Source organism: Monodelphis domestica, chromosome 1 (genome assembly GCF_027887165.1).
Source record: "Monodelphis domestica isolate mMonDom1 chromosome 1, mMonDom1.pri, whole genome shotgun sequence".
Taxonomy (NCBI): domain Eukaryota; kingdom Metazoa; phylum Chordata; class Mammalia; order Didelphimorphia; family Didelphidae; genus Monodelphis; species Monodelphis domestica.
Genome location: NC_077227.1, coordinates 263,280,720 through 263,303,689, shown reverse-complemented (window position 1 = coordinate 263,303,689; position 22,970 = coordinate 263,280,720). Strand labels below are relative to the sequence as shown.

The 22,970-nt window shown below is 36.9% G+C and overlaps 1 protein-coding gene across 5 annotated transcripts in view; it reads left to right on the top strand.

Annotated features, from left to right (window-relative positions):
• Window positions 1–509: 509 nt before the first annotated feature.
• The window catches only part of PRPF39 (pre-mRNA processing factor 39), a 41,861-nt gene continuing 19,400 nt past the window's right edge, over window positions 510–22,970 (top strand). The window contains exons 1-4 of one of the 5 annotated variants that reach the window (XM_001368750.5): window positions 510–663; window positions 10,808–11,158; window positions 11,939–12,064; window positions 12,710–12,828. In XM_001368750.5, coding sequence (XP_001368787.2) covers window positions 10,838–11,158; window positions 11,939–12,064; window positions 12,710–12,828 — 566 coding nt within the window. In that variant the 5' untranslated portion in view covers window positions 510–663; window positions 10,808–10,837. The other 4 variants (XM_007472925.3, XM_007472926.2, XM_016427517.2 and 1 more) reach the window with 4 other exon arrangements.

The following is a 22,970-nucleotide window of genomic DNA, read 5'->3' as shown; positions in this document are numbered from 1 at the left end:
TTGATTCGATTTTTGAAAAATCCCTAATTTTAATATTGGGACCTGAGAGCAAGGGCTGTTTTAGCTTTTTTCCCAAAGCTGAGTACACAGTAGGCACTTCACCAGTTTATTAACTTGGTAGATCACAGCAAAGTAGGGCAGCTCCAGCAGTGGGGCCTTCCCATACTTAGCTTAGGTGAATAGAACACATGTGGAGCAGTAGGAGGCTACCTGCAGAGGCTTCCCGCACTCTGCTCAGGTGAGGCCGGTAGAGTAAGTGAAACGCACAGGAGTCAGGGGGCGCCAGGTTCCGGAGGCTTTCGGTGCTGAGCTCAGGCATGGCCAGCAGCGAGTTCTAGGAGGGCAACAAGTTGGTTGATCGGTCTAAGAGAAGACAGAATTAACGGGCTATACAATTCAAAATCCGGAGGGCTGATTACAGGGTGGGTGGAGCGCAGTTGAAAGACACGTGACCCCGCCAGCCCGCGAGAGGAATGCGGACGCATGCGCGTTGAGCTCTCGGAGTGTCCTGGGCGGAGCGCCCAGAGCTTCCGCAGCCGCAGTAGCTGAAGCCGCAGTAGCTGAAGCCGCGGCAGCCTAAGCAGACGTGGCTGTGTGGGCTGGTTTTGTGGTGAGCCAGGCCCAAGTCTCTCCTTAATGGCATTGAACGGCTTCCAGCTTAAGGTTAGTGCGGGTCGATCGGCGAGGTAGAGCCGCTAGCGGAGAGCTGGCGACCGACTTCTTTGGGGGTAAGGCTTGGCTTGTTCCAGCCCTGGGCCTAGCCACCTCCCCATCCCCCACCCTACTGGCGCTTGCGGCCTGGTCTAGACTTGGCGCTCGGAGCGCCTGGTAACCCCCTCCTTCAATTCCCCTTCTCCTCTCCCCTCTGTTCCTCTGACCCTCACTTGGCCCAATCGCCGCGGGCTTTTACGCGGGTGACACTGCTTTAGAATCTGGGTTGGGTCTTGCCTGCTTCCCAGGTACCCTTAGGGTATAGCTTCCTCGCCCCTCCCCCATCCCTCTGAAGTTGAAGTCAGTTCAGGATGGGGGCGGGGCGAGGACCAGGGAGTCTGGACAAATCCTAGGAAGTTTGAAGTCTCAGTCAGCCCTCCTATGAATAGAAAATCCCATTTTCGGGTCTTTCTGCAAGCGCTTTAAGCTCATTCTGGAGTCTTGGAGGTCACTGTTAAACAAACGCTGGACCTTAAGCAGGCAGCAGCGTTCCAAAGATAAACCAAAGTTTCCTTTTAATTTGGCAGTTTCAGGAACAGGAAAAGAATTTAAGCAGTCAGTTTGGAGCCCAACTTTTTCTCCTGCGAGTTTGAACCAGCCCCAGTGTTTTTCATTCTCGCTTTACAGTATTAAACACTTTATTTTAGAACTTTATTATATAATAACCCTTACTTTCTGCCTTAGAATCAATACTGGGTTAAGGAATAGGCATGGGGGGGTTAAGTGACTTGCCCAGGGCCACACAGCTAGGAAGTATCTGAGGTCAAATTTTTGAGCTCGGACCTCCCGTCTCAGGGCCTGGCTCTATCCATTGCTCAGCTGCTTCCTCAACAAACGCGAATACTTGCTATTATATACTAATAATATATATAATAAAATACTAATAATATATGTTATATATATGTGTGTGTATATGTATATATATATATATATATTTTTTTTTTGCTAGGGTCTGGGGTTAATAAAGATAAAAATGAAAGACCTTTCTCAAGGAGTTTACATTCATTGGTTAGTAGGGGACAAGGGGGAAGGTCAGCACGTTTTTATAAGTAGAAAAAAGACAAGACATTTTTTAAGACGAATACTAACACCTGGGGTGGAATTAGGGAAGACGTAATGTTAAAAGAAGAGCTTGACCTGATTCTTTGGGGGGGGGGGGAACTAGACATTAATAAGAATCACAGATGAAGGTAGAAAAAATTCTAGGTATGGGAGACAGATGAAAGATTGTGTCCGGTATGAAAGAGGGCTTTTTGGGCTGGGCTCTAGAGTGTGACGGTGAGTCATAAATTTGGAAAGGTAGATTGAGACTAGATTTGGGGCTTTAAATGCCAGACAGAAGTTTACATTTTATCCTAGAGATAATTGGAAATTGCTAGTTTGTTGATTAGTGAAGTGTATCTGAGCTTTAGGAAAATGACTGTTGAATGAAGAATGACGATGTGGGAGAGGGAGGATAGGTTTCGGGAAGGCAAAACTGTTTAGATTTTTGAAATAGCCCAGGTGAGAGATGATAGGGACCGGAACTAAGATGATTGTTGTGTGAATATCAAGAATATTGGCAGATGTGGGAGGTACTTTAGAGGTATAAAGGACAAAATTTGGCAACTGAACTGGGTTTGTGGGGTCTGGAGAGGTGAGGCATTGAGGATGACTCTTAGATTATTGCCCTGGGTGAATGTAAAAATTATGGTGATCTCAGTAGAAAGAAAGTATGGGTTTTGGTAAAAGGATGAGTTCTGTTTTGGCTATGTTGAATACAAGATACTTATATAGAACATTTAGTCTGAAATGTCAAATAGGTGATTTGTGGGACTGGAGCCCTGGAGAGAGACTTGCACTGTCTATATAGATCTAAGAATCCCCTTCATAGGGATTAATTAAACTCACGGGAATTAATTAGCCAGGGAGTGTAGAGCCAGAGGCTTGAGGTATATTTATAGTTAAGGATCTAGTAAAAGAGATTGAATAAGAGCAGTTAGGTGGGTAGGTGGACAGAATAAATAATATCTACAACCACAGGGCAGTCAACAGTGTCAAATGCTTCTTAGATGTTGAGGCTGAGGAATGAGAAAAGGCTCTCAGATTTGGCAGTTAAGATTATTGATAATTTTGGAGTAGAAATGAATGAAGGCAGTTTTTTAGAAACTTGAGAAATGGAAGGGCAATAGTAGGATGATAAATTGAGGAGATGGTGGGATTTAGTGAGGCGTTTTAAGTTAAAAATAATGCTTTAGAGGCTGGTGTGGTTTAGTGGATAGAGTAAAGTAAAAACTGTCTTCTAGCTTTGTGACAATGGGCAAGTCACTTATCCTCTGACTGACAAAAAGAATTCACTGGAGAAGGAAATAACAAACCAATCCAGTATCCTTTCTAAGAAAACCCTAGGGATATGAATAATCCATAGGGTCATAAAGAGGAGGACATGATTGAAGGACTAAATAACAGTCTGCCTTATCTATAATAATCACATTGCCTTATTATCTGGATTGAAAGTAGCCTTGTTAAACAATTTGGATAGTATAATCAGAAAGATCTTGATTCAGACTTATAACATACAAACTATATAACTGTTAACTTCTCTGTTCCCTACGTAATTGGAATGAAATAAATGGCATTAAGTGCTTGCCATATGCCACTATAAATGGAGCTGCTAAATTGCAACTACTTTTTATATATTTTCTAAGCTTGAGGGCTATGCCCTTTAGTAAAAATAAAATGTCCAAAAAAAAAAAGACTTATGAACCCAATTATTAACTATAATAATAGGCTCTGGGGATAATAGATGAACTGAGCAGTTGATGTCACATGACTGAGGTGATAATTGGGGCAGGAAGAAATCCAGTATTTTCTCCTGAGGTTGATCAATCAGCATTACTAGATAGACACTTATATTAATTATCTAGCAAAAAAAGAAAATGCAATTCTAACAATGGAATTTTCTTTTTATGCATAGAAGCAGTAGATCCTTATTTAGAACTATTGTTTGTTTTGCTAAAATATAGAATTATTTTAAATAAAGTCATTGGGGTTTTTTTAGGCATTGTCAAAGACTTAATATTACTTCCTTGACTGTTCAGATTTATAATTTAATTTGAAGTAAATAGTTCTCCATAACCTGTGGTCTTGTAGGATACTTTGTTTCATTGAGGTATGTTCATTATACTTTTAATAAGTTATTTAAACTGAGCCAAGCAGGATCATTTTTGTTTTCCATAATTTGAGACTTTTGGTTCCTGTTTTGCTACAATAGTATTTACACATTGGTTAAATTTCAGATCATTCCCAGAATATCTTAAAGGGCTTTACTAAATTGAAGCCCTTGTTAGCCTAAGTTGTAGTTGTTTTAAAACAGTAACAAAGTAACCTGAACAAAAGTAATCTTACTGTTTAGAATACAAGCAGCTCCAATTTAGCATTTTTTACACTATACCTTCACTGACTTTTCTACTATTCATTCCTACTCTTCTGTTCCACCTTACTTTAGAGTTGTCTATCTAGCTAATCCTCTCAGGTGAGTCTGTGTGAGCCTGACTTTTATCCTTTAACTGTGCTTATGATAGGGATTTTGGAGTTGAATATTAATAAAAAGAATAAGATTTCTAGGATTCAGGTTGTTTTGCAAACACTTTCAAAGACCAAAAAAGCATGGACTCAGTAATTTAAAGGGACATCAAAATGGAGATCATAAATGAAAGATATATTCAATTATATTCAAGATAAGGAAACTAAACTCAAGTCATTAGTTGGTATCAGCCTAGGGATCTTTTAATATTTAAATATTGCAATAACTGCTTCTGAAAATAATGATTGGAGTTGTGTGGTTTTTTTTATTGTTGGCTGGAGGAAATTTTTTCAGAGAAAATGAATCTTCTCACCCCCACTTTTTTTTTAAACCCTTCTGACTTACTGTCAATATGTATTGGTTCTAAGGCAGAAGATTGATAAGGGCTAGGCTATGGGGGTTAAGTGACTTGCCCAGGGTCATACAGCTAGGACGAGTCTGAGGCCACATTTGAACCCAGTCACCAGGCTTGGCTCTCAATCCAATGAGCCACTCAGCTGCTCCCTTTACCCCTACTTTTTAAAGAAATGTGTGTTTCTTAGAAGGAAGAAGAGAATTAGAAACTCAACCTTTTAAAAAAGGTTTAAAATGTTTATACATGTAATTTTGTAATTTAAAAATAGGGATCATTAAAATCATCTAAAAAGTCCCTTAAAATTCTAAATTGGCAAGTTATTGTTAAATCAATATCTCCTGTTTGAATAGCACATTTTTAGTTGGCCATATTAATTGGAGGCATTCTATTTCATGTACTATATGGCAAACTAACAAGCTTTTTTTGACCTTATCCTCTATCTTATAATCAATACAAGTATTTGTTACATGGTAGAAGAGTAAAATCTAGATAGTTGGGATCAAGTGACTTGCTAAGGGTCATGCAGTTAGGACATAACCATATCCAGAAGCTCTCCTAGCACTATCCACTAAACCACTTAGCTGCCCCTTAGACTGATAATTTAACAAGCATTTATTAAGCATCTACTTTGTGTCAAGATGCTTTATGGAAGGAATTGGGAGGATACCAAGACAAATTTAATAATCCCTGCCCTTAATAAACTTAACCTGTTGGAGGAAAATGTATACAGATAAGTAGAAAATATATACAAAATAATTTGGGAATAGGGAGGGAAACAATGGGGAGAAATAAAGAGAGTCAAGAAAAAGCCTTGGCAGAACTTTGAAGGGTTTTAGGAATTCTAGGTGTTAGAGGTAAGGAAGGGAGAGTGTTCAGACATTGGCACCCTATGCAAAGAGGTGTAGAACAAAAGAACAAGTTAACACCGCCTTTAGAGAAGAGTAATATGAAATCAATCTGGAAAGACTCCTTTAAGCCATCTTGTTAGGACTCAAAATGATAATTGGAGGTTGCTATGATGGTTCTAGTGATGCAGGATGGCATTGTATGAGTGGAGAAAAAGGAGCAGATGTCAATGTGTCCTGTGGCTACAATTGACAAAATGGACTCTGAAACTTAACTAGCTTTATGAATCATTCTCACAAGATTCACTAAGATGGATCTACTTTTTAGTCCCTTGAAGTCTCTTTCATAATCATTGTTTATAGTACTCCCTTTGTAAAACTTGCAAATATGAGAGCCACTTTGGAACACAAGCAAAGAGGCCTAGCATCTGGTCATAAGGTCTTAGATTTTGATCTGGGAAGAAACTAACTAAGATAACTTTATAATCTAACCCCACATTTTCAGGAGGATATGGAGAGAACACAGGTGTGGAAGATGTCATGATTCATCCATATACTATATATGGGATTCCAACTTAATACCTTGTAACTGCAAATCCAGGGTTAGGTAAATGTGGGCAGTAATACTGTGTAGTACCTACCTCACAGGTATATGATATTCAAATGAGATAACATTTCATTTGGGATTGGATTAGGTAGTTTATAGAGTCCAGAACAGAAAAAAAGACTTGAACATTCTTTTACAATTTTAAATTGTTATGAAATTTTGTGGGTTTTATATATTTTTTAATATTATTGTTCATATTTGGGATATATAAAATGCCAAATCCTTACTCTGGAATTCAACCCTCATCTTTATAGAGCTATTCAGAAGTGCAATGGGCTGCCTTGGATTTGCCTCCTAGAGACCTTTTCTTGGCAGCAGCTGGATAACTGCTAGGGGTGGGTATGTTTTAGAGGGAATTCTTGTTCAAGAACTGGTTCCATTATCTTCAGATGACTTAAAAAGCAAATTTTTTTCACTTGAAATCCAGTTTCAGTACCAACTGCCTGCTGAAAATCTCTTATCTCCATGTCCTAAATTGCAGTGATGGTGAACCTGATGATACAGAGACCCAGGCCCTGCCCACCCCTTAGACCAAGTCCTTTGGCACCCTCCCAGCAGAGACTGAGTGCCAAATCACCCCCCCCAAGAGACCAAGTGCTGTCTCCCACCCACCCAGAGCAGGTGGAGGGGGGAAGGGTGGGTGCTGGGCCAAAGAGTACTCTGCAGGCCACTTATGGTATCTGTGCCATAGGCTCACAATTGCTGGCCTATAGGTATTATCTAAAACTCTTGTGTATCTATAATGGAATACATTATATTTTCCCTGCCTCCCCAAACCCTCAACCAGTCATTTAAAATTTTCCAGTCATTTCTTTCTGCCCCCTACTATCCAGGTTTACTGCACATTACTTCCTCTTTTATATCTTATGTTCTAGTCAGTCTGACCTGCTTGTTATTTCGTGTCTAGCACATTTCATCTCCTTTTTTTTCCCCCTAAACCCTTACTTTCTTAGTAACAACTCTAAAGCCAAAGGTATGGGCAACAACAGTGAGGGTTAAATGACTTGCCCAGGATCACCCAGTTAGTAAGTGTCTGAGGCCAGATTTGAACCCATCTTCCCAACTTATCCACTGAGCTACCTACCTGTCCCTCTTTATTTTTATTAGTGGTATTCTATGAGGAATACAGTAATTTCTCACCTCTTCGTCATAACATAAAACAAAATGTACTCTGATGGAAACTTAACAATTGCAAGGCATGGGGAGCTCATTAGAAGTTGCATGCCAACATCAATGGGCATTTTAAAATAAGAGTTGGCATGGTATAGTGATTAGAGTAGGCCTCAAAAACAGGAAGACTTGGCTCCAAGTTCTAGCTCTTGATACATGCTGGCAATAGGAACTGTGCAAGCCACATAACTTTTGGATGCTCTAGAAACTCTTTGAGAGTATAAATTGCAAAAAATAGTGTTGGCCTGAATTGTTAAAAGGGAATTCTTGACCTAGGAGTTCCTTTATCACTGAAATTACAGGTCCAGTCTTTATTTCATTCTAGTTTTCAGGAAATAAAAACACCTCCATTGAAGTTCTTTTTTGCTCTTTGTGAAATGGCAGTGACTCAAGTTTCCTAGGCCCATTCAAGAATGTTCAAGCTTCTGTCTAGCTTTAGATATGACTAGTATCTGGGTACCATCTTAGCTATCTAATTGATCATGAGGTACTGAATTTTATCTACAACAGCAATTGGTTAGAAGAAAACAAATTTGAGATCATTATCTGGCAAATAGTACCCTGGTCTGTCAGTTTTTGAATAGTTAGCTAAGCACTCATTCACCTGTTTTCCTTTGTATCCTACTCTTCTTGACTTCCAGCACTTTAGCTAGCAGCAAATAGAAACCTAAGTTTCTAGTTTTTCAATTCTTGTTGCACTGTCACCAGCTGTAATATATTGACAAAATTTAGGTTTTGTTTTAAATTAGAGCTGGCTCCAGTGTAGAATGCTTGGTTTGAAGTCCTCCGCAAATCCCTTAATCCCTTTCAGTGCCCCAGGCATCTCAGGAGTATAAATTGAAAACCTGAGGCTCTTCTGCAATTATGGTGTTTTGTTCTATGCCTACAACATTGTTTCCTGGGGGAAAGATTTATAGTAGATGTTGCTTTACTTACATAAACTTACTTAAAATTGTTTTAAAATCACATTTAGATAATGTGTGAAGATTCAGTTGAGCTAAGAGAAAAGAAAGGATATTTAGGCCACCCTGTTCCCTTGCAGTTTAGAAGTTCAAATTGTGGAAATGTAAACAGATGTGAATGTTTTGTTTGCTTTGCCATAAAATTGGGATTTGGGGAATGAAATACTAGGTCTGTAACCTGAGAAGTGAATAATCATTTGAACTATATAAACATAACTTTTGTTATACCTGCTTATAAGCAGTTAAATTTTGAGGTCCCTCCCCCAATAACTTCTATATACACAACAGAGCCCAAAAAGGAGTATATGAGAAACCATCAGTTTATATTTTCTGGCCATCACCTATCAGTTAGCAGGTGGATAATATATTTCAGCAGATCCTCTGGAGGTATTGTTGATTAAAATTTTATTGATCAGAGTTCTTAAGTAATTTAAAATTGCTTTTCTTTACTCTGTTTCTACCTTTGTAGAAATCATTTTTCCTGGTTCCTGTCATTTTGTTTTTGGTTTGTTCATTTTACTCAGGATTCTCTAAAATCATCTATTATTTCTTACAGCATAATAGTATTCTATTCCATTCACATATTGCAATTTGTTCAGCCATTCCCCAGTTGATGGGTCCACCCCCTCCCCTAGAGCCTAGTTTGACACCCCTCCTCTTTTTTCCTTTTTTTTGCGCTTCCCCCTTTTCAGCATCAGGAAACTGATTTCATAGTCATTTCCTCTCCATTATTTTCCTCTCTTGACACTCTTGGCAACACTTTTGGTGCTGCATTCTCCCCAATTCCTGCTTTTGTGCTTGTTGAGGATGGTGTATTTCAACATTAAACTGTTATGTAAGTTCTTTCAACTTTATTTCAGATGAGTGAGATTCATCTTAATGGCCATTCCTTCCATTCCTTTTCTGTTTGTATTAGTGCTCTTCTCACATGCCCCATGTATTGAGAAATAGCAAATTCCATTCCCTTTCTGATCATCTTTTTTATTAAATCATTATTATTGACGTTAAGTTCCAGTAGCTCCCAAAAGCCACCAGGATAAAATATAAAAATCCTCTTAAAATCCTTCTTGACTTGGTCCTTCCTGCTTTTTTAGTCTACTTAAACCTTATTCTTTGATCTGGCCATTGAGACTTCTTTGCTATTCCTCACATAAGACATTCCATTTCCTGTTACCTTGGATTTTTTTTTCCATTAGCTGTCCCACATACCTGCAATTCACTTTCTCTTGTGACTTTTCTAGTTTCCCTGAAGTATGAGTTAAAATTTTTACTTTCTGCAAGAAGCCTTTTCTTATCCTCTTTAATGTTAGGGATTTCTCTCAGATTATTTCTAGTTTATTATACACACACCTTTATATATCTATTTGTCCATCTCTTAATGTACACAATAATTTTCATGTTGTGTTCCCCTTAGATTATGAGCTAGAGGGCAAAGACTTTTTGCTTTTCTTTGCATCTCTAGAGCTTAGCACAGTGCCTGACACATAATATACACTTAAAATACTTGCTTGATTTGTCTCTTTACACTAGTATAGTCCTCTTACTGTCCCTTTGTTTTTCCTTTTTAAAACCCCCAGCACAGAACCAACCCCCCATTATCATTTTCCATATTTAACTCCCCCAGGGAGATGGACTATTATGTGTAAGAAACAGTGAGAAACATAGTCAGGCTGTAGTACATGTAGAGTGAGCAAAGAGAATTAATTATAAGCAAACTTTGAAAAATAGGTTGACCTAATGCAAATATTAATAATGTGGAAATAGGTCTTGGTCAATGACACATGTAAAAACCAGTGGAATTGTTCACTGGCTACTGGAGGATAGTGGGAGGAGAGGTAAAGAACATGAATCATGTAACCATGGAAAAATATTTTAAATTAAATAAAATTTTTCAAATCACTAAAAAGAAAAAAGAAAAATAGGTTGATAGTAGTTTATATTTTATCCTACAGGCAAATCACTGGAGTTGTGTTTAGTCAGAAAGTGATATGGTCATTGAGGGAAATCATCTTAGCAACTTTGTTAAAAAGATAAGATTTGAGGTGGTAGGGAGGCCATTGCAACAGTGTAGGCCAGAAGTAATGAGGAACTGAAATAAGAGGGTGATGGCTGTATTAGTAGAAAAGTGGGATTAGATAGAAAGATCTTGCAGATATAGAAATGACAAGATTTAGTAATTGAACTTGGGAGTTTGAGTGAATAGAAGAGGGTAATTTAGAGGTTACAAGCCTGGATAATGGGGAAAAGGAAGATTGTGGTAGAATGGGTCTTGACTAGTAATTTTCTCTCTTTGGTCCTCAATTTCCCCATTAATTGCCTATCCTTAATAGCAATGCCTAGTGTATAGTAGGTGCTTTCTAGATGCATTATCACTTATCCTTGTATGTTTTGTAGATATAAGTAACTTTCACTTATAAGTAAGTGTTCAGAACAAATGATGAAAGATATATTATTCGTAGTATGATTTGAAGGGTTATAAATTTGAGCGCTGAAGTTTACATTTCTTTTGCATTTAACTAAAGAGGGTTGACTGCATTTGTGCTATTTTATTATCTTTTGGAAGATGGTGATTTTTATTGTATGTTTTCACAGGTCATTGTTTAACAGAATACATCAACAGCTATGCAGAATTCTGCTCATGTGGATGAGTACAGCAGTTCTATAAATGGCAATGCAAGCAATGATTCTGAGGTAGCCATAGAGCAGACCACTGATTTCAGTACTGAGATTATGAATGTTATAGAAATGGAACAGTCACCTGATGGCTCTCCCAATGTGAATGAAGAAAATACAGAGGAAAATGAAATTTCAAATGTAGAACTACCAGTGACAGACACTGAAGCACAATTTCCTCCAGAATATGAAAAGTTTTGGAAAGCTGTAGAAAATAATCTCCAGGATTTTACTGGCTGGGTATATTTGCTGCAGTATGTAGAACAAGAGGTTAGTAATTGTTTAAATTTAGGCTAAGGGGGAAACATAAAAAAATTAACTTTATCAGGTAGGCTTTTATTCTTGAAATTTTATACATCAAATTGTTTGGCTTTAGTGCTTTTCAGATCATAATGAGACTTTTAAAAATGAAAGAAAATGGTATTTTTTTGTAATGTGATTTTACTTAAAAGTTCTTGTCTAATCCTTATACCAAGAGGTAGGAAAAATTATTAATTGAACATATCTTTAATAATGTGGATATTAGAGAAGTGTTTCTAGCATCATCTTTATGGGAAAAGAATATTAGCTTATGTTATTGAAAGTTAAAATATGCTTACAATTAGATTTAATGGCTTCTGTCTAAGTAAGCTAGCATTTTAATTGTAGAAGTATGCTTATCAGCGTCCTTTTGATTTTAAGCCTGTGGTTTCATTAGATGAAGAGTGGTGTTGGAGTCAGGAAAACTTACTTTTAAATCAGTCTTTAAATATGGAGTTTTGTGATGTTGGGCAAGTAATGTAATCTCAGTGGCAATTTCCTCATTTGTAAAGTGAGGATAATAAGGTGGTCTGGAGGACCATATATAATGTTTATATACTGCTTTGCAACCTGAAGCACAGTATAAATTATTACTCAGTATTTCTTTTAATCCATTCTGTTATTTTCATTTGAAAATATATTTTGTTAGCATTCACTAATATATTATTTGGTAAAAGAATGGCTCACATTTGTTATGTAAGGAATAAGATTTTAAAGAACATTCTGCTTGTGTTTTTTTCTCCCCATCAGAATCACTTGCTGGCTGCCAGAAAAGCGTTTGACAAATTTTTTACACATTATCCATATTGCTATGGTTATTGGAAAAAGTATGCAGACCTTGAAAAGCGCCATGACAACATTAAACAATCAGATGAGGTGCGTACATCACTGAATGAAGTTAACACCGATAGGTACTGCAAGCCAAATAATAACAAAAAAAAATTTTTTTTTTTGGCTGGCAGTACCTATCATCTATTCTTAAATAGTTTAATAGGGTATTTTATTTGCATTTGTCACTCTTGTGGCATTTGTAGCTAATATTTTCTCTCTTTGTTGGCAGGTGCGTAAAACCTCAACAGTTTGTCAAGCTTTGCAGTGCAAGCCTCTGTATTACACTGCAGCTTAACAAGTAGGGCAGGGCTTTTCTCACTTACATTTATTTCTCATTTTCCAAATAATATAGTTGGTTTGCTAGTCACATTTGCTACGTCTTATTGCATTTTTGGTCAGACGCTGTCATTGATGCTCTAATGGGTCTGTGCCCTATGGTCTGTACCCCAAAGCCTGCCCACACAACCCGGTCAGAATGCAGGGACTGCTGCGCTTTGAAGATCAAGATTCTGCACGTGGGGATCAGAACATTGCCATGTTCTATCCAACCTCCACCCAAATGGTAATGGTAGATTATTTAAACAAAATTCCAGTAATTAGTATTTCTAAGGTTCACCGGATAACACAGTGTTGCCTCTCTTTTAAGAAATAAATAAATATTTGAAGTACAGTTTGTTGTTTTCTTCTTAGGTTTATCGACGAGGGCTTCAGGCAATACCTCTTAGTGTTGATCTTTGGATTCATTATATAAACTTCTTAAAAGAAACTTTGGACCCAGATGATCCTGAGACAAATAATACAGTAAGAGGGTAGGTGAAATACAGATGTTATTTTCTTGTCCAGAAGGGAATGGGATTTTTCTGCATTTTATTGACTAAAAAATATTTTTTTAAAATGCCCTTGGACGGGATAAGTTTTTACAAAGGTGCTATGCAAAATTGAGTTCCTTTCAGTTCCCATTTGATAGTTGATATAGAAGTTTGTTTTAAATGACTTTTCCATAATTCTGTTCTGATCCTTATCTTCTTACTTATCTTGCTGTTAAATTTGTCTAGATCTAAATCTATTGAATCCCCAGCTCTTAAAGGTTTTGATTGATTGAATTTTGGTTTAAGTAACTTAAATGTTCTACATTCAATGTAATTTTTTGGTGATCTAAGTAACTGACACTAGAAGTTGTAAAGAATGTGCCAGTTTTCGTTGACAAAGTGATCCACAATACAAAAGGATTAAAAATCCCTACTTTAGACACAGTGTACAAGAGCTATTATTCTCCTGGGTTTTCCCACAAAAAGCCATTCAAAGAATCATAGAACATTAAAACTAGAACTTGTCCTAGAGATCATATAGTTGAACCTCATTTTAAAAAAAAGTTTTGTTTTTTATATTGCCTCCTTAATTTCATGTATCCTTTTCTTCTCCTTTCCAGTGGGCCTTTCCTTTGACTAAAGAATGTTTATAATGAAAAAGGGGGAGATACAACTCAGCAAAACACATTCATATTTTGCGGAAGGGGGTTGATTTAATACATATTTTACACTTAGAGGTATCCTTCCACATCTCTTTTTTAGGCCAATCTTGTTCTTTTTAATCTTACAACATTAATTTTTGATTGTTTTGTGGAAGTTCTTCCCCATGATTTAGTCATCATGTATATTATTTTCTAACTTTTCTTCACTTTGCATCAATTTATGTCTTTCCATGCTTCTTTGTATTTATTATGTTCATATTTTCTTAAAGCACAGTAATATTCCATTAAATACATATGCCATGGTCTAGCCATTCCCAATTTGATGGACATCTAGTTTGTTTATAATTCTTTCTATCACAAAAAGTGTTGCCATAAATATTTTGGTGTATCTAGAGACTTTATCAGTGACTTACTTTGGTTATATGTGTAGCAGTGAAATCTTTGGGTCATTTTAGCTACTTTATTTGCATAATTTTACATTGCTTTGAAGAATGGTTAAAATTATACATGGCTCTACTAACAGTGCATTAGCATGCCCATTTTTTCCATATGTCCTCCAACCTTAACTGTTATGAAACAACTCTTTTGTGTGAAACTTTTGTTTCATATGTTTTCTTGTTATAATATATTGTAGGATTGCTTTCTAATCCATTCTGCTACCCTCTACTATTTTGGGAGTTAAACCCATTTTAACATTTCACCCCGTATAATAATTGTATTTTTTCCCCCATCAACTTTTTAAGTTTTTTCTTCTTTTTGTCTTCCCTCTTGTTTATAAAGGAAAAAGATGGCGAAAGAATAGTAATGGCATCTACACTAGTAATCTGGTTACTTTTTTGTACAGACCCAAGTTATTGGTTCTTACATTTTTTACTTTTGACCCCACTTTTATGATTTTTTAGTTGATGCTTGTTTTGCTTGTGATTATTTCCTCCCCTTTAAATATAGCTTTACCTATTTCCCTATTGAACTTAATTGATTTCTCTCTTAACCTTTGTATTGAATTTGCCTTACTCCAATAAAAATTTCAGAATAAAAAAATCATGAGATGCTCATTTTTTCCCACCACCATGTTTTTATAGTATTGCCCATAACAGTTATGAGAAATAACTCTTTCCCTTTCATTTCTTTATTACTTTTTCCCTCCATTTTCTTTTTTCTTTTAAAACCAACAAGAGGCTCTACATTTGTCTTTTATTTTCTCTTTGTGATCATTCCGACAACAGGAATTTGAAGAACTAATTGTTTATTCTTCCTCATTTAGAATGTACTTAACTATTATCTATCCTCTTCTAATTGGCCAATGCATCTAGCTCCTTCCATGTCCCCCCATCATGAAATTAACAAACATATAATTTAATATAACAAAATTTTTATATAAAATTGAACTTTTTTTTTCAAAACACTTAACTTCCATCTTGGAATCAATACTGTGTATTGGCTAGGCCTGGCTCTAAATCCACTGAGCCATCCAGCTGCCCCCTGCAATTGAGCATTTAAAAAAAAGTCTTCACACATACACAGCCTTGATATGTATACATACTGAAGTAACAAACTACACTGATTGTTTTTGACCCATTCTGAACTTTATTCTTCTATCTCCTGTGTATTTTAAAAATATTTAATTGGTATTACTTTTTTTTTTTACCTTCCCTTGTGACTTAGAATCAATACTGTATATTGGTTCCAAGGCAGAAGAGCAGTAAGGGCTAGGCAGTGGGGTTTAAGTGATTTGCCCAGGGTTATATAGCTAGGAAGTGTCTAAGGCCTGATTTGAACCTGGGACCTCTTGTCTCTAGGCCTGGCTCTCAATCCACTGAGCTTACTCAGATGCCCCCAATATTTCTTCATTTAAAAAAAAATTGACATCCTTATTAGTTCCTACTCGCTCTATGCCCTCAGGGTCCCTACTCTCCCAGCCTACTCCAACTAGAAACTCTCCCTTGATAAAGGCATAGTTATAGTTAGTAAAGACAAATTCACATGTTGGTCATATCTGAAAAAGAATGCCTCATTTTCACTTTTGTTTAAGAACCTCCTAAGAGGGATGACATATGCTTTATTAGCACTCTTCTGAAATCATGATTGTTCCATTGTTTTTCTTTATGTTGTAGTTCTGCAAATCTTTTCCACTTTTGCTCATTTCATTCTGGTTCATAAGCTCTCACATTTCTCTGAATTTTCTTTTGTCATTTTTAAAGGTTTCTAAAACAATTATAAAGAACAAAAAACAAAAGTATAAACTGGAAATTGAAAGAATGTGAACATTTCCTCATCCAAAGAAGGCCAATAAAAAAGGATTGTATATGAAATTGAATGTATGTTTAGTTATGTATGTCCCATACATAAATAAAAATGTATTTTACTATGTAGTTAAAATGATAGTACCAGCAATGACCTAGTTTTCTCTAGTCTATTCTGAACTTCTTACTCTTTTTTTTTAAATTTTTAATCTATTTCATTGGTACTTTTAAAGAATTTTTGTCTCTGTTATTTATACAGATCTCTCCATGCCACATAAAAGTCCTTCCATTTAGCAAACAGCTATAATCAAGCCAAACAAATTCATGTTCTTTTATTCTTGTCTGAAAATGTGTCTTTTTGTGTACTGTTCCTTAGAATGGTGCTGTATAGCGAGAATGGTGCTATATAGCGTGCCAGACCTGTATTCAGGAAGAACTGAGTTTAAATTTGGCTCCAGACACTAGTTGGGAAAAGGAGACTGACTACTCATGACCAGTCTCATGAGGTTTGGCAGCTTTAGGTTAGGAGGTTTGTAATGTGAAGAGAAGCTGGAAGGTAAAAGCTTCAGCTGATTGGGAATAGGACAGGCAAGGAGATAAGAAGGGTGGATGAGATACATAGGCAAATTATCTTACAAGGTTTGACTAAGGATAATGGAAGTAGTAACTCATAAGGGCTATGGTATAGGGCTGTGATGATGAACCTATGACATATAGCATTCTGTGGTCACGCAGCTGCCCTTTCTACCCCCCACCTCCACCCCCATCCCAGTTTTGTTACTAACTAGCAAGGCAAGAGGGATTTGGGCAGAGCTGTTCCCCTCCCCCTCTCTACCTCATGTGATGACATTTTTTTTCATCCCTCTGCCCAAGGAGAGTCTAGAGTGGGTGTAAGGTGGACAGTTCACAGACATCTGAGCTAATGGTGAGCCTAGGGTTCTGGCCACTCCCCTCCCCCTCCCTACACTTGCTGAGGACATTCCTCTCTTCATCTGCCCTTCTGCCCAGCAGCCCAGCAGGAGTGCTTTCTTCTCCCCCTATGTGTGTGTGGTAGTAGTGGTGGGGCATGGCTCTCTTTCTCTGGGGGAGTGGGCGTGGCTTTGGTTTGATGGACAAGGATGGGAGTGGGTCCCCCCCCCCCAAATTCACCATCACTGGTATAGGGATTTGTGTGTTTGGAATAAAGAAAAAAATGGAGTAGTCCTATGATGTCATTATATATTATTATTCACTAACATTTGGGATTTGCTAGTACCTTCTTTCTTGCTTATCTTCAATTTAGCTATACATAGATTGTTAATACATAGTTGTTTGCATGTTGTCTCCCCGATTAGAACTGAGCTTCAAAATCAAAGACCCTTTTTGCCTTTCTGTGTATCTCCAGCACATAACACAGTAGAATATAGCAGACACATAAGAAATTCTAAGTGACCCTTGGCAAAGCACTTAAATGCTTTTTGCCTCAATTTCTTTATCTGTAAATTGTAGATACTTAATAATACTTCCCAGGATTGTTATGAGGTCCAAATGATAATTATAAAGTATTTTTTTTTTAAACCCTTACCTTCCGTCTTAGAGTCAATACTGTGTATTGGCTCCAAGGCAGAAGAGTGGTAAGGGCTAGGCAATGGGGGTCAAGTGACTTGCCCAGGGTCACACAGCTAGGAAGTGGCTGAGGCAGGATTTGAACCTAGGACCTCCCGTCTCTAGGCCTGGATCTCAATCCACTGAGCTACCCAGCTGCCCCCAATTATAAAGTATTTAAAAACCTTAAAGGGCTATGTAAATGATAAGGATGATGATGGTGATGGTGGTGGTGGTGGTGGAGGAGGACCGATACTTTGCCATTTGTCATCGGTCCTCTTGAATCATAACTTACTGCACTAGTCAGAGTTGTTAAAGAATTTTGATAGTAGTTTTCCTTGACATCATTGTAGCTAAATATATTGCTCTCCTAGTTTTCATTTCACACTTCTACTTTCTATACAAGTTGTCCTGGATTTTTCTCAGCCTATTAATCATGTGCTATTATAATTTGTATAGCTGTTCCCCAGTTCTTTGGCACTTTTTTGCCACAAAAGAGTGCTACTATGAATACTTGTATGCAGGCCTGCCTTAAGACTTTGGAGTATAATTTTTATTTTTAATTTATATTTAATGAGTTTAATATTCACATATTGTTGCATTGAAGTTTATGTAAGTTTTGTGACTTTGCAGTAGTTCCAAAGCTTTCTAAAATGGTAGTGCCTATTTGCACATGGCTTCACCAGTGGTTCTTTATGCTTGTTTCCCAGTCAATCAGTTGTCATTTTCCTTTTTTTGTCAGCTTTGCCAGTCTTGAGTATGAGGCAGAACCAAAGCATTGTTTGAATTTGTAGTTCTTACTGATTTGGAAGCTTTTCTCATGTGATCATTCTTAGCTTGAATTTTTTTCTTTGAAAACTGCCTCTTTGAAGAAAGTTCAGAAGGAAACACAGAGGAACAGGACAACTTTAAAAGTAGAAAGCTATTTGCAATCAAGATGAGCTCTTTTACTTATAGTCCTTTCTCTTTTCTTCATCATATATAAAATGGATCTTTGGTTTTGTGTGCAGAAATTAAAAAAAAAAGTTCAGTTTTTGACAATGAAAATGTTTATAGTCTAAGCATTTATCATGGGTAGGTGATGTTATCTCCTAGGTGTTGGTCTTGTCTTCTGTAAAATGAAGGAATTGAAAAAGATAAAATCTGACTTAACTTGCAGTTGTATATCTTTGCTTCTTTAATCTATGGTTCTTACCCCATTTTGGCTAGCATGTCTTTTTGGAGACATTTTCTCTTATATAATTTTAATTGCATTAATTTTGTTTCTGCAAAAGCTGTTTTATTTTATACAATCAAAATTGTGCAGTTTGTCTAAGGATCTTCTTTATCCTTTGTTTAAGAACTTACCCAATTAGTGATTTTGAAAAATATTTCTTTCCTATCTCTTTTTGTTAACCACATAGCATATGTTTGTTTGTTTGGACCTTATTGTATATGATGTTAGGTCTGATTTCTTTGAAACTGTTTTACAGTTTCACCAGAAATTTTTGTCCTTAGTGAGTTCCTTACCATAATATTTAGTATTCTGAGGTTTATCAAATACTATGCTAAATTGCTTCTGGACCTTATTTTACATGATTGTTTTGTTATCAATTTAAATTTTTTAAGGAATACAAAGTAATTTTTATGATTAGTGCTTTGTAGCATAATTTGAAATTGGGTACTGCCAGGCCTCCTTTCTTTTCCCTTATTTACCTACTATTTCCTTTCCTTCCCTCCACATAAATTGTGCTATAATTTTGTCTGTTTTTCCATGGCTCTGGCCTGGCACAGGGCCATGGGACCAGGACTCAAGAATTTCACTTCATTTCTTTTTCCTCTTTTTTCCTCTCCCTTGTAGATTTTTTTTTGATGAATTAAAAACCCAGGTTTTGTTGACAAATAAGAGAATGGGTAAATAAGTCGAAGAGCAAAGAAAGGGAAAAGGGGACCTGTAACACAGATATCTATATATTAGCATTGGGGACCAAAAGAACCTGAATCCATACAGGTGGGAAGGCTTGATCCCACAGAAGCAGCATATTCCTTGGTAGGGGAAGAAATGTGCTTATGAGGAGGCAAAAAATATTCCCAAAGAAGGAAGATGTACACCAAAGTACCTTCAAAAATTTCATTTCATTTCTTGACTCTTGCTTTAGTCACCTTAACATTAGAACCAACATACTATCTCCTCTCAAACTTCTCTTTGCATAGCTACCTGCAAGAAGCTGTCGTTATCTGTTTGTAGAATCCTTTAATTAATGATTTAATCAATTTATTTATTTGTTTGTTTTTAGACCCTTAACTTCCTTCTTGGAATCAATACTGTGTATTGGTTCCAAGGCAGAAGAGTGGTAAGGGCTAGGCAATGGGGGTCAAGTGACTTGCCCAGGGTCACATAGCTGGGAAGTGTCTGAGGTCAGATTTGAACCTAGGACCTCCCATCTCTGGGCCTGGCTCTCAATCCACTGAGCTACCCAACTGCCACCTGTTTGTAGAATCTTGTTGAACTAGTAGGACATATAAATTGAGTTGGCTTCATCTGTCTCCTCCTACCCAAAGCTGGCTCCTACTTTGATCCTTAAATTTGTCTTATTCTGAGGAGATGTTATTATAATGGTTCTATATATGAGGATATCTAGGGTAAGAGAAATGAAATGACTTTCCTAGAGTTGCACAGTGTTTGAAGTAGAGGTCGAGCATAGGTCATCCTGTTTCCAAGGCCGTCTATATCCACTGTCATTCCTTTGGAGTAATTGTAAAATTACTGGTTTTTGATAGTGAGTTAGTCCCACCATTTGAAAGCATCTTCAGAAATCATCAAACACAAATAACATACTGCACACAGGGTATGTGGGTGGGATGGTGGAGTTTTGTTAAAATAGGTTTCTGAGCTCATCAGTATGGAAACTTGCCAATAATTCAGACCATGCACAACTGCTGTTCATGTTTTCCTGAAAGTTCACCAGAGTGGTAACACCAGTGTGATATGTAGAATTTTCCCTCAATTTCTCCTCACATTCTAAGGGCACCTGTGGAGCTCTCTGGCTGCCCACCTGCTATCCCATCCTCATTTTCTTACAAGAATATCTTTTACTCCTGTTTTTCTTCAGGGGCTCCCCATGGACTATCTTTTTGCAACCTACTCATGGTCTTTGTGTGATTGATGTTCATTTTTAGTTCTTTTGAGGGATGTTGTATTCCATATCCTGTTGCTATTTGCCAACCCTGAGAGAATGTTGGTGTTAAAAAGATGGACTTTCATGGGAAGCTTGGGGTTATGAAAAGAGCTTTGTGAATTTGCAAAGGCAGTACAGCAATATACATAGCAGCCTTCTCTCCTCACATTCAATTCTAGCCCTGATTCACTGTCCATCTGGACAATTTGCCCCATATGCACATGGTGATAGGTGAGCTCTAAGGGTTGAGCAAACTAATGTTTGTAGGAATCTGGGCAATAGACAGTCTTCATCCCCTTGGTCTTTGCTCTGTGGATGGTCAAGCTAGGTTTGTTTGAAGAGTCTCTTCAAAGTTCTGGGACTTGATGGAGTTGATACATTGGTATCTACAAGCCAGAGCATGTGAAGAATAATCTCTCCATCCACAGGGTGGCCCTCATCACCTCCACTGCAGTGCAGAATGATTTTGGCAAGCCTGCATCTTATATCTCTCTTTTAGGCCTTGTCAAATATTTATGATCAGAAAGTCATTCAACAGGGTTTTTTTCTGTTAGAAAGTGTAAATGTCATAGTCATAGTCATAGGCTGGGAGAACCTTGTAAAGCAGCATTTTTGTCCTTCCAAACAAACGACCAGAGTGATTATGTGCAGTCTTGTGTTCTCTTCGACTAACTGTGAAATGGTATGGATTTGAGTCTGCTATATGAATAACATGGAAATAGGTTTTGAAAAATGATACCTGTATAACCCAGTGGAGCTCCTTATTCAATTTAGGGTGGGGGGTGGGGTGTCATAAATCATGTAATCATGGGAAAATATTCTAAATAATAATAAAAAAATAGATGTGAATCTGCTATTCTCTACTAATACACTCATCAAGGATGCCCTTAGGTTCATGTAATAAGTCTTTAAGATTTTATATAAATGGAACAAGAAGGATATAGGTCAGTAGTCATTGTTATTCTTGTGAATGCTGTTTTCCCCCTCAAAAATAAAAAGAAAGTCAGCTGTTTTTCTATACCATGGGCATTTTTATTAGCTCCTTAAGATATTTTTTATTTCAGTCCATCCACATAATCAAGTTGCCTTCAGCAAGGATTTGTTTGACTCTTGTTACCTATCCTATTTTTGAACATTAAATGTTTTGGGACTTAATTTTGTTTGACTATTAGGTCAAGCTTTCTTTAAAGTAATTTTGCTCAGGGGACAGCTATGTAGTTCAGTAAATTGATAGCCAGGCCTAGGGACTAGAGGTCCTAGGTTCAAATTTGGCCTCAGATACTTCCTTAGCCATGTGTCCATGTGCAAGTCACTTAAACCTAGTCACCCAGCCCTTATTGCTCTTCTGCTTTGGAAACAATACATGATATTGATTCAAGCACAGAAGGTAAGGGTTTTAGAGAAAATTAATTAACATTTTACTCTCACCTTTTTTCTGCTTTAATAGATCCCACTACCTATAATTGTCCATGATTCTTCTTAGTGAGATTTTCCAAAATACTTTATATTGTAGCTAGTTTGCTTCTTTTTTAGCAACTGCCTCCAGTTGGTGTTAAGTCATATGCATGATGGGTAAATCACATTTTTGGACCTTTTGTTCTTATTGTGGTAGTTGATTAATTTTGGTTAATCTTCTGGATGCAATTGTTAAATTGCAAATGTGTTTGTGTATATATATGTCAATCTGTTGTTTCATTTATATACATCATTAGACTTAACATATCTAGAGATCCACATGAATGTATAGGTAAAAATGTTTGACTGCATTATTGATGTCAACTCCTGAATCAGTGGGATCATATGTTCATTTGATTATTTGAGTACATGTAGATAAAACTATAGGCAGCATTATGTGGAATCAAAATCTCCTTTAATTGGTATCTTTTGCTCTAGTTCTGCTTTTTTTTAAAGAACAAGAAAATATCTGCCCTTTCTTAGATGGCAGTCTTTTAAACCAGTTGTTTTTTTAAGCTTCTTCCTTTCCCTCAAATATTCTTCAAATAAATTGGTTTGTAAATACCATTCTGGTTGCCCCTTCTATTGAATCTCTACTTTTTCATTGGAAATTTTAAAATAAGAGTCCATAATTCCAAATGCAGTTTGACTAGTAAAGATAATGGTGGGGTTCTTCCCTTTCTTGATAGAAACTTTCTTCTTTTGTTAATAACAGCCTAAACATTTTTTTAAGTATTTGTAAGTAACCTTGTTAGCTTAAACATTCTGGTCTTTTTTGTTTCAACAGCTGTCAAGCCAAGTTTTATCTATTTTTTTGCAGTTGATATTTCTTTTTTAAAGGCAGCTAGATGATACAGTTGATAATAAAGCATTGGATCTGCAGTCAATGAGAGCCAACTTCAAATCCTTGTGACCCATGGCAAGCCACTTAAATTTTGCCTGCCTAAGTTTCCTTCTGTTTAGAATGGGGGTAATAATAACATCTTTCTGGTGGTTGTGAGGATACAATGAGGTAATATGTATAAAGCACTTAGAGTGGT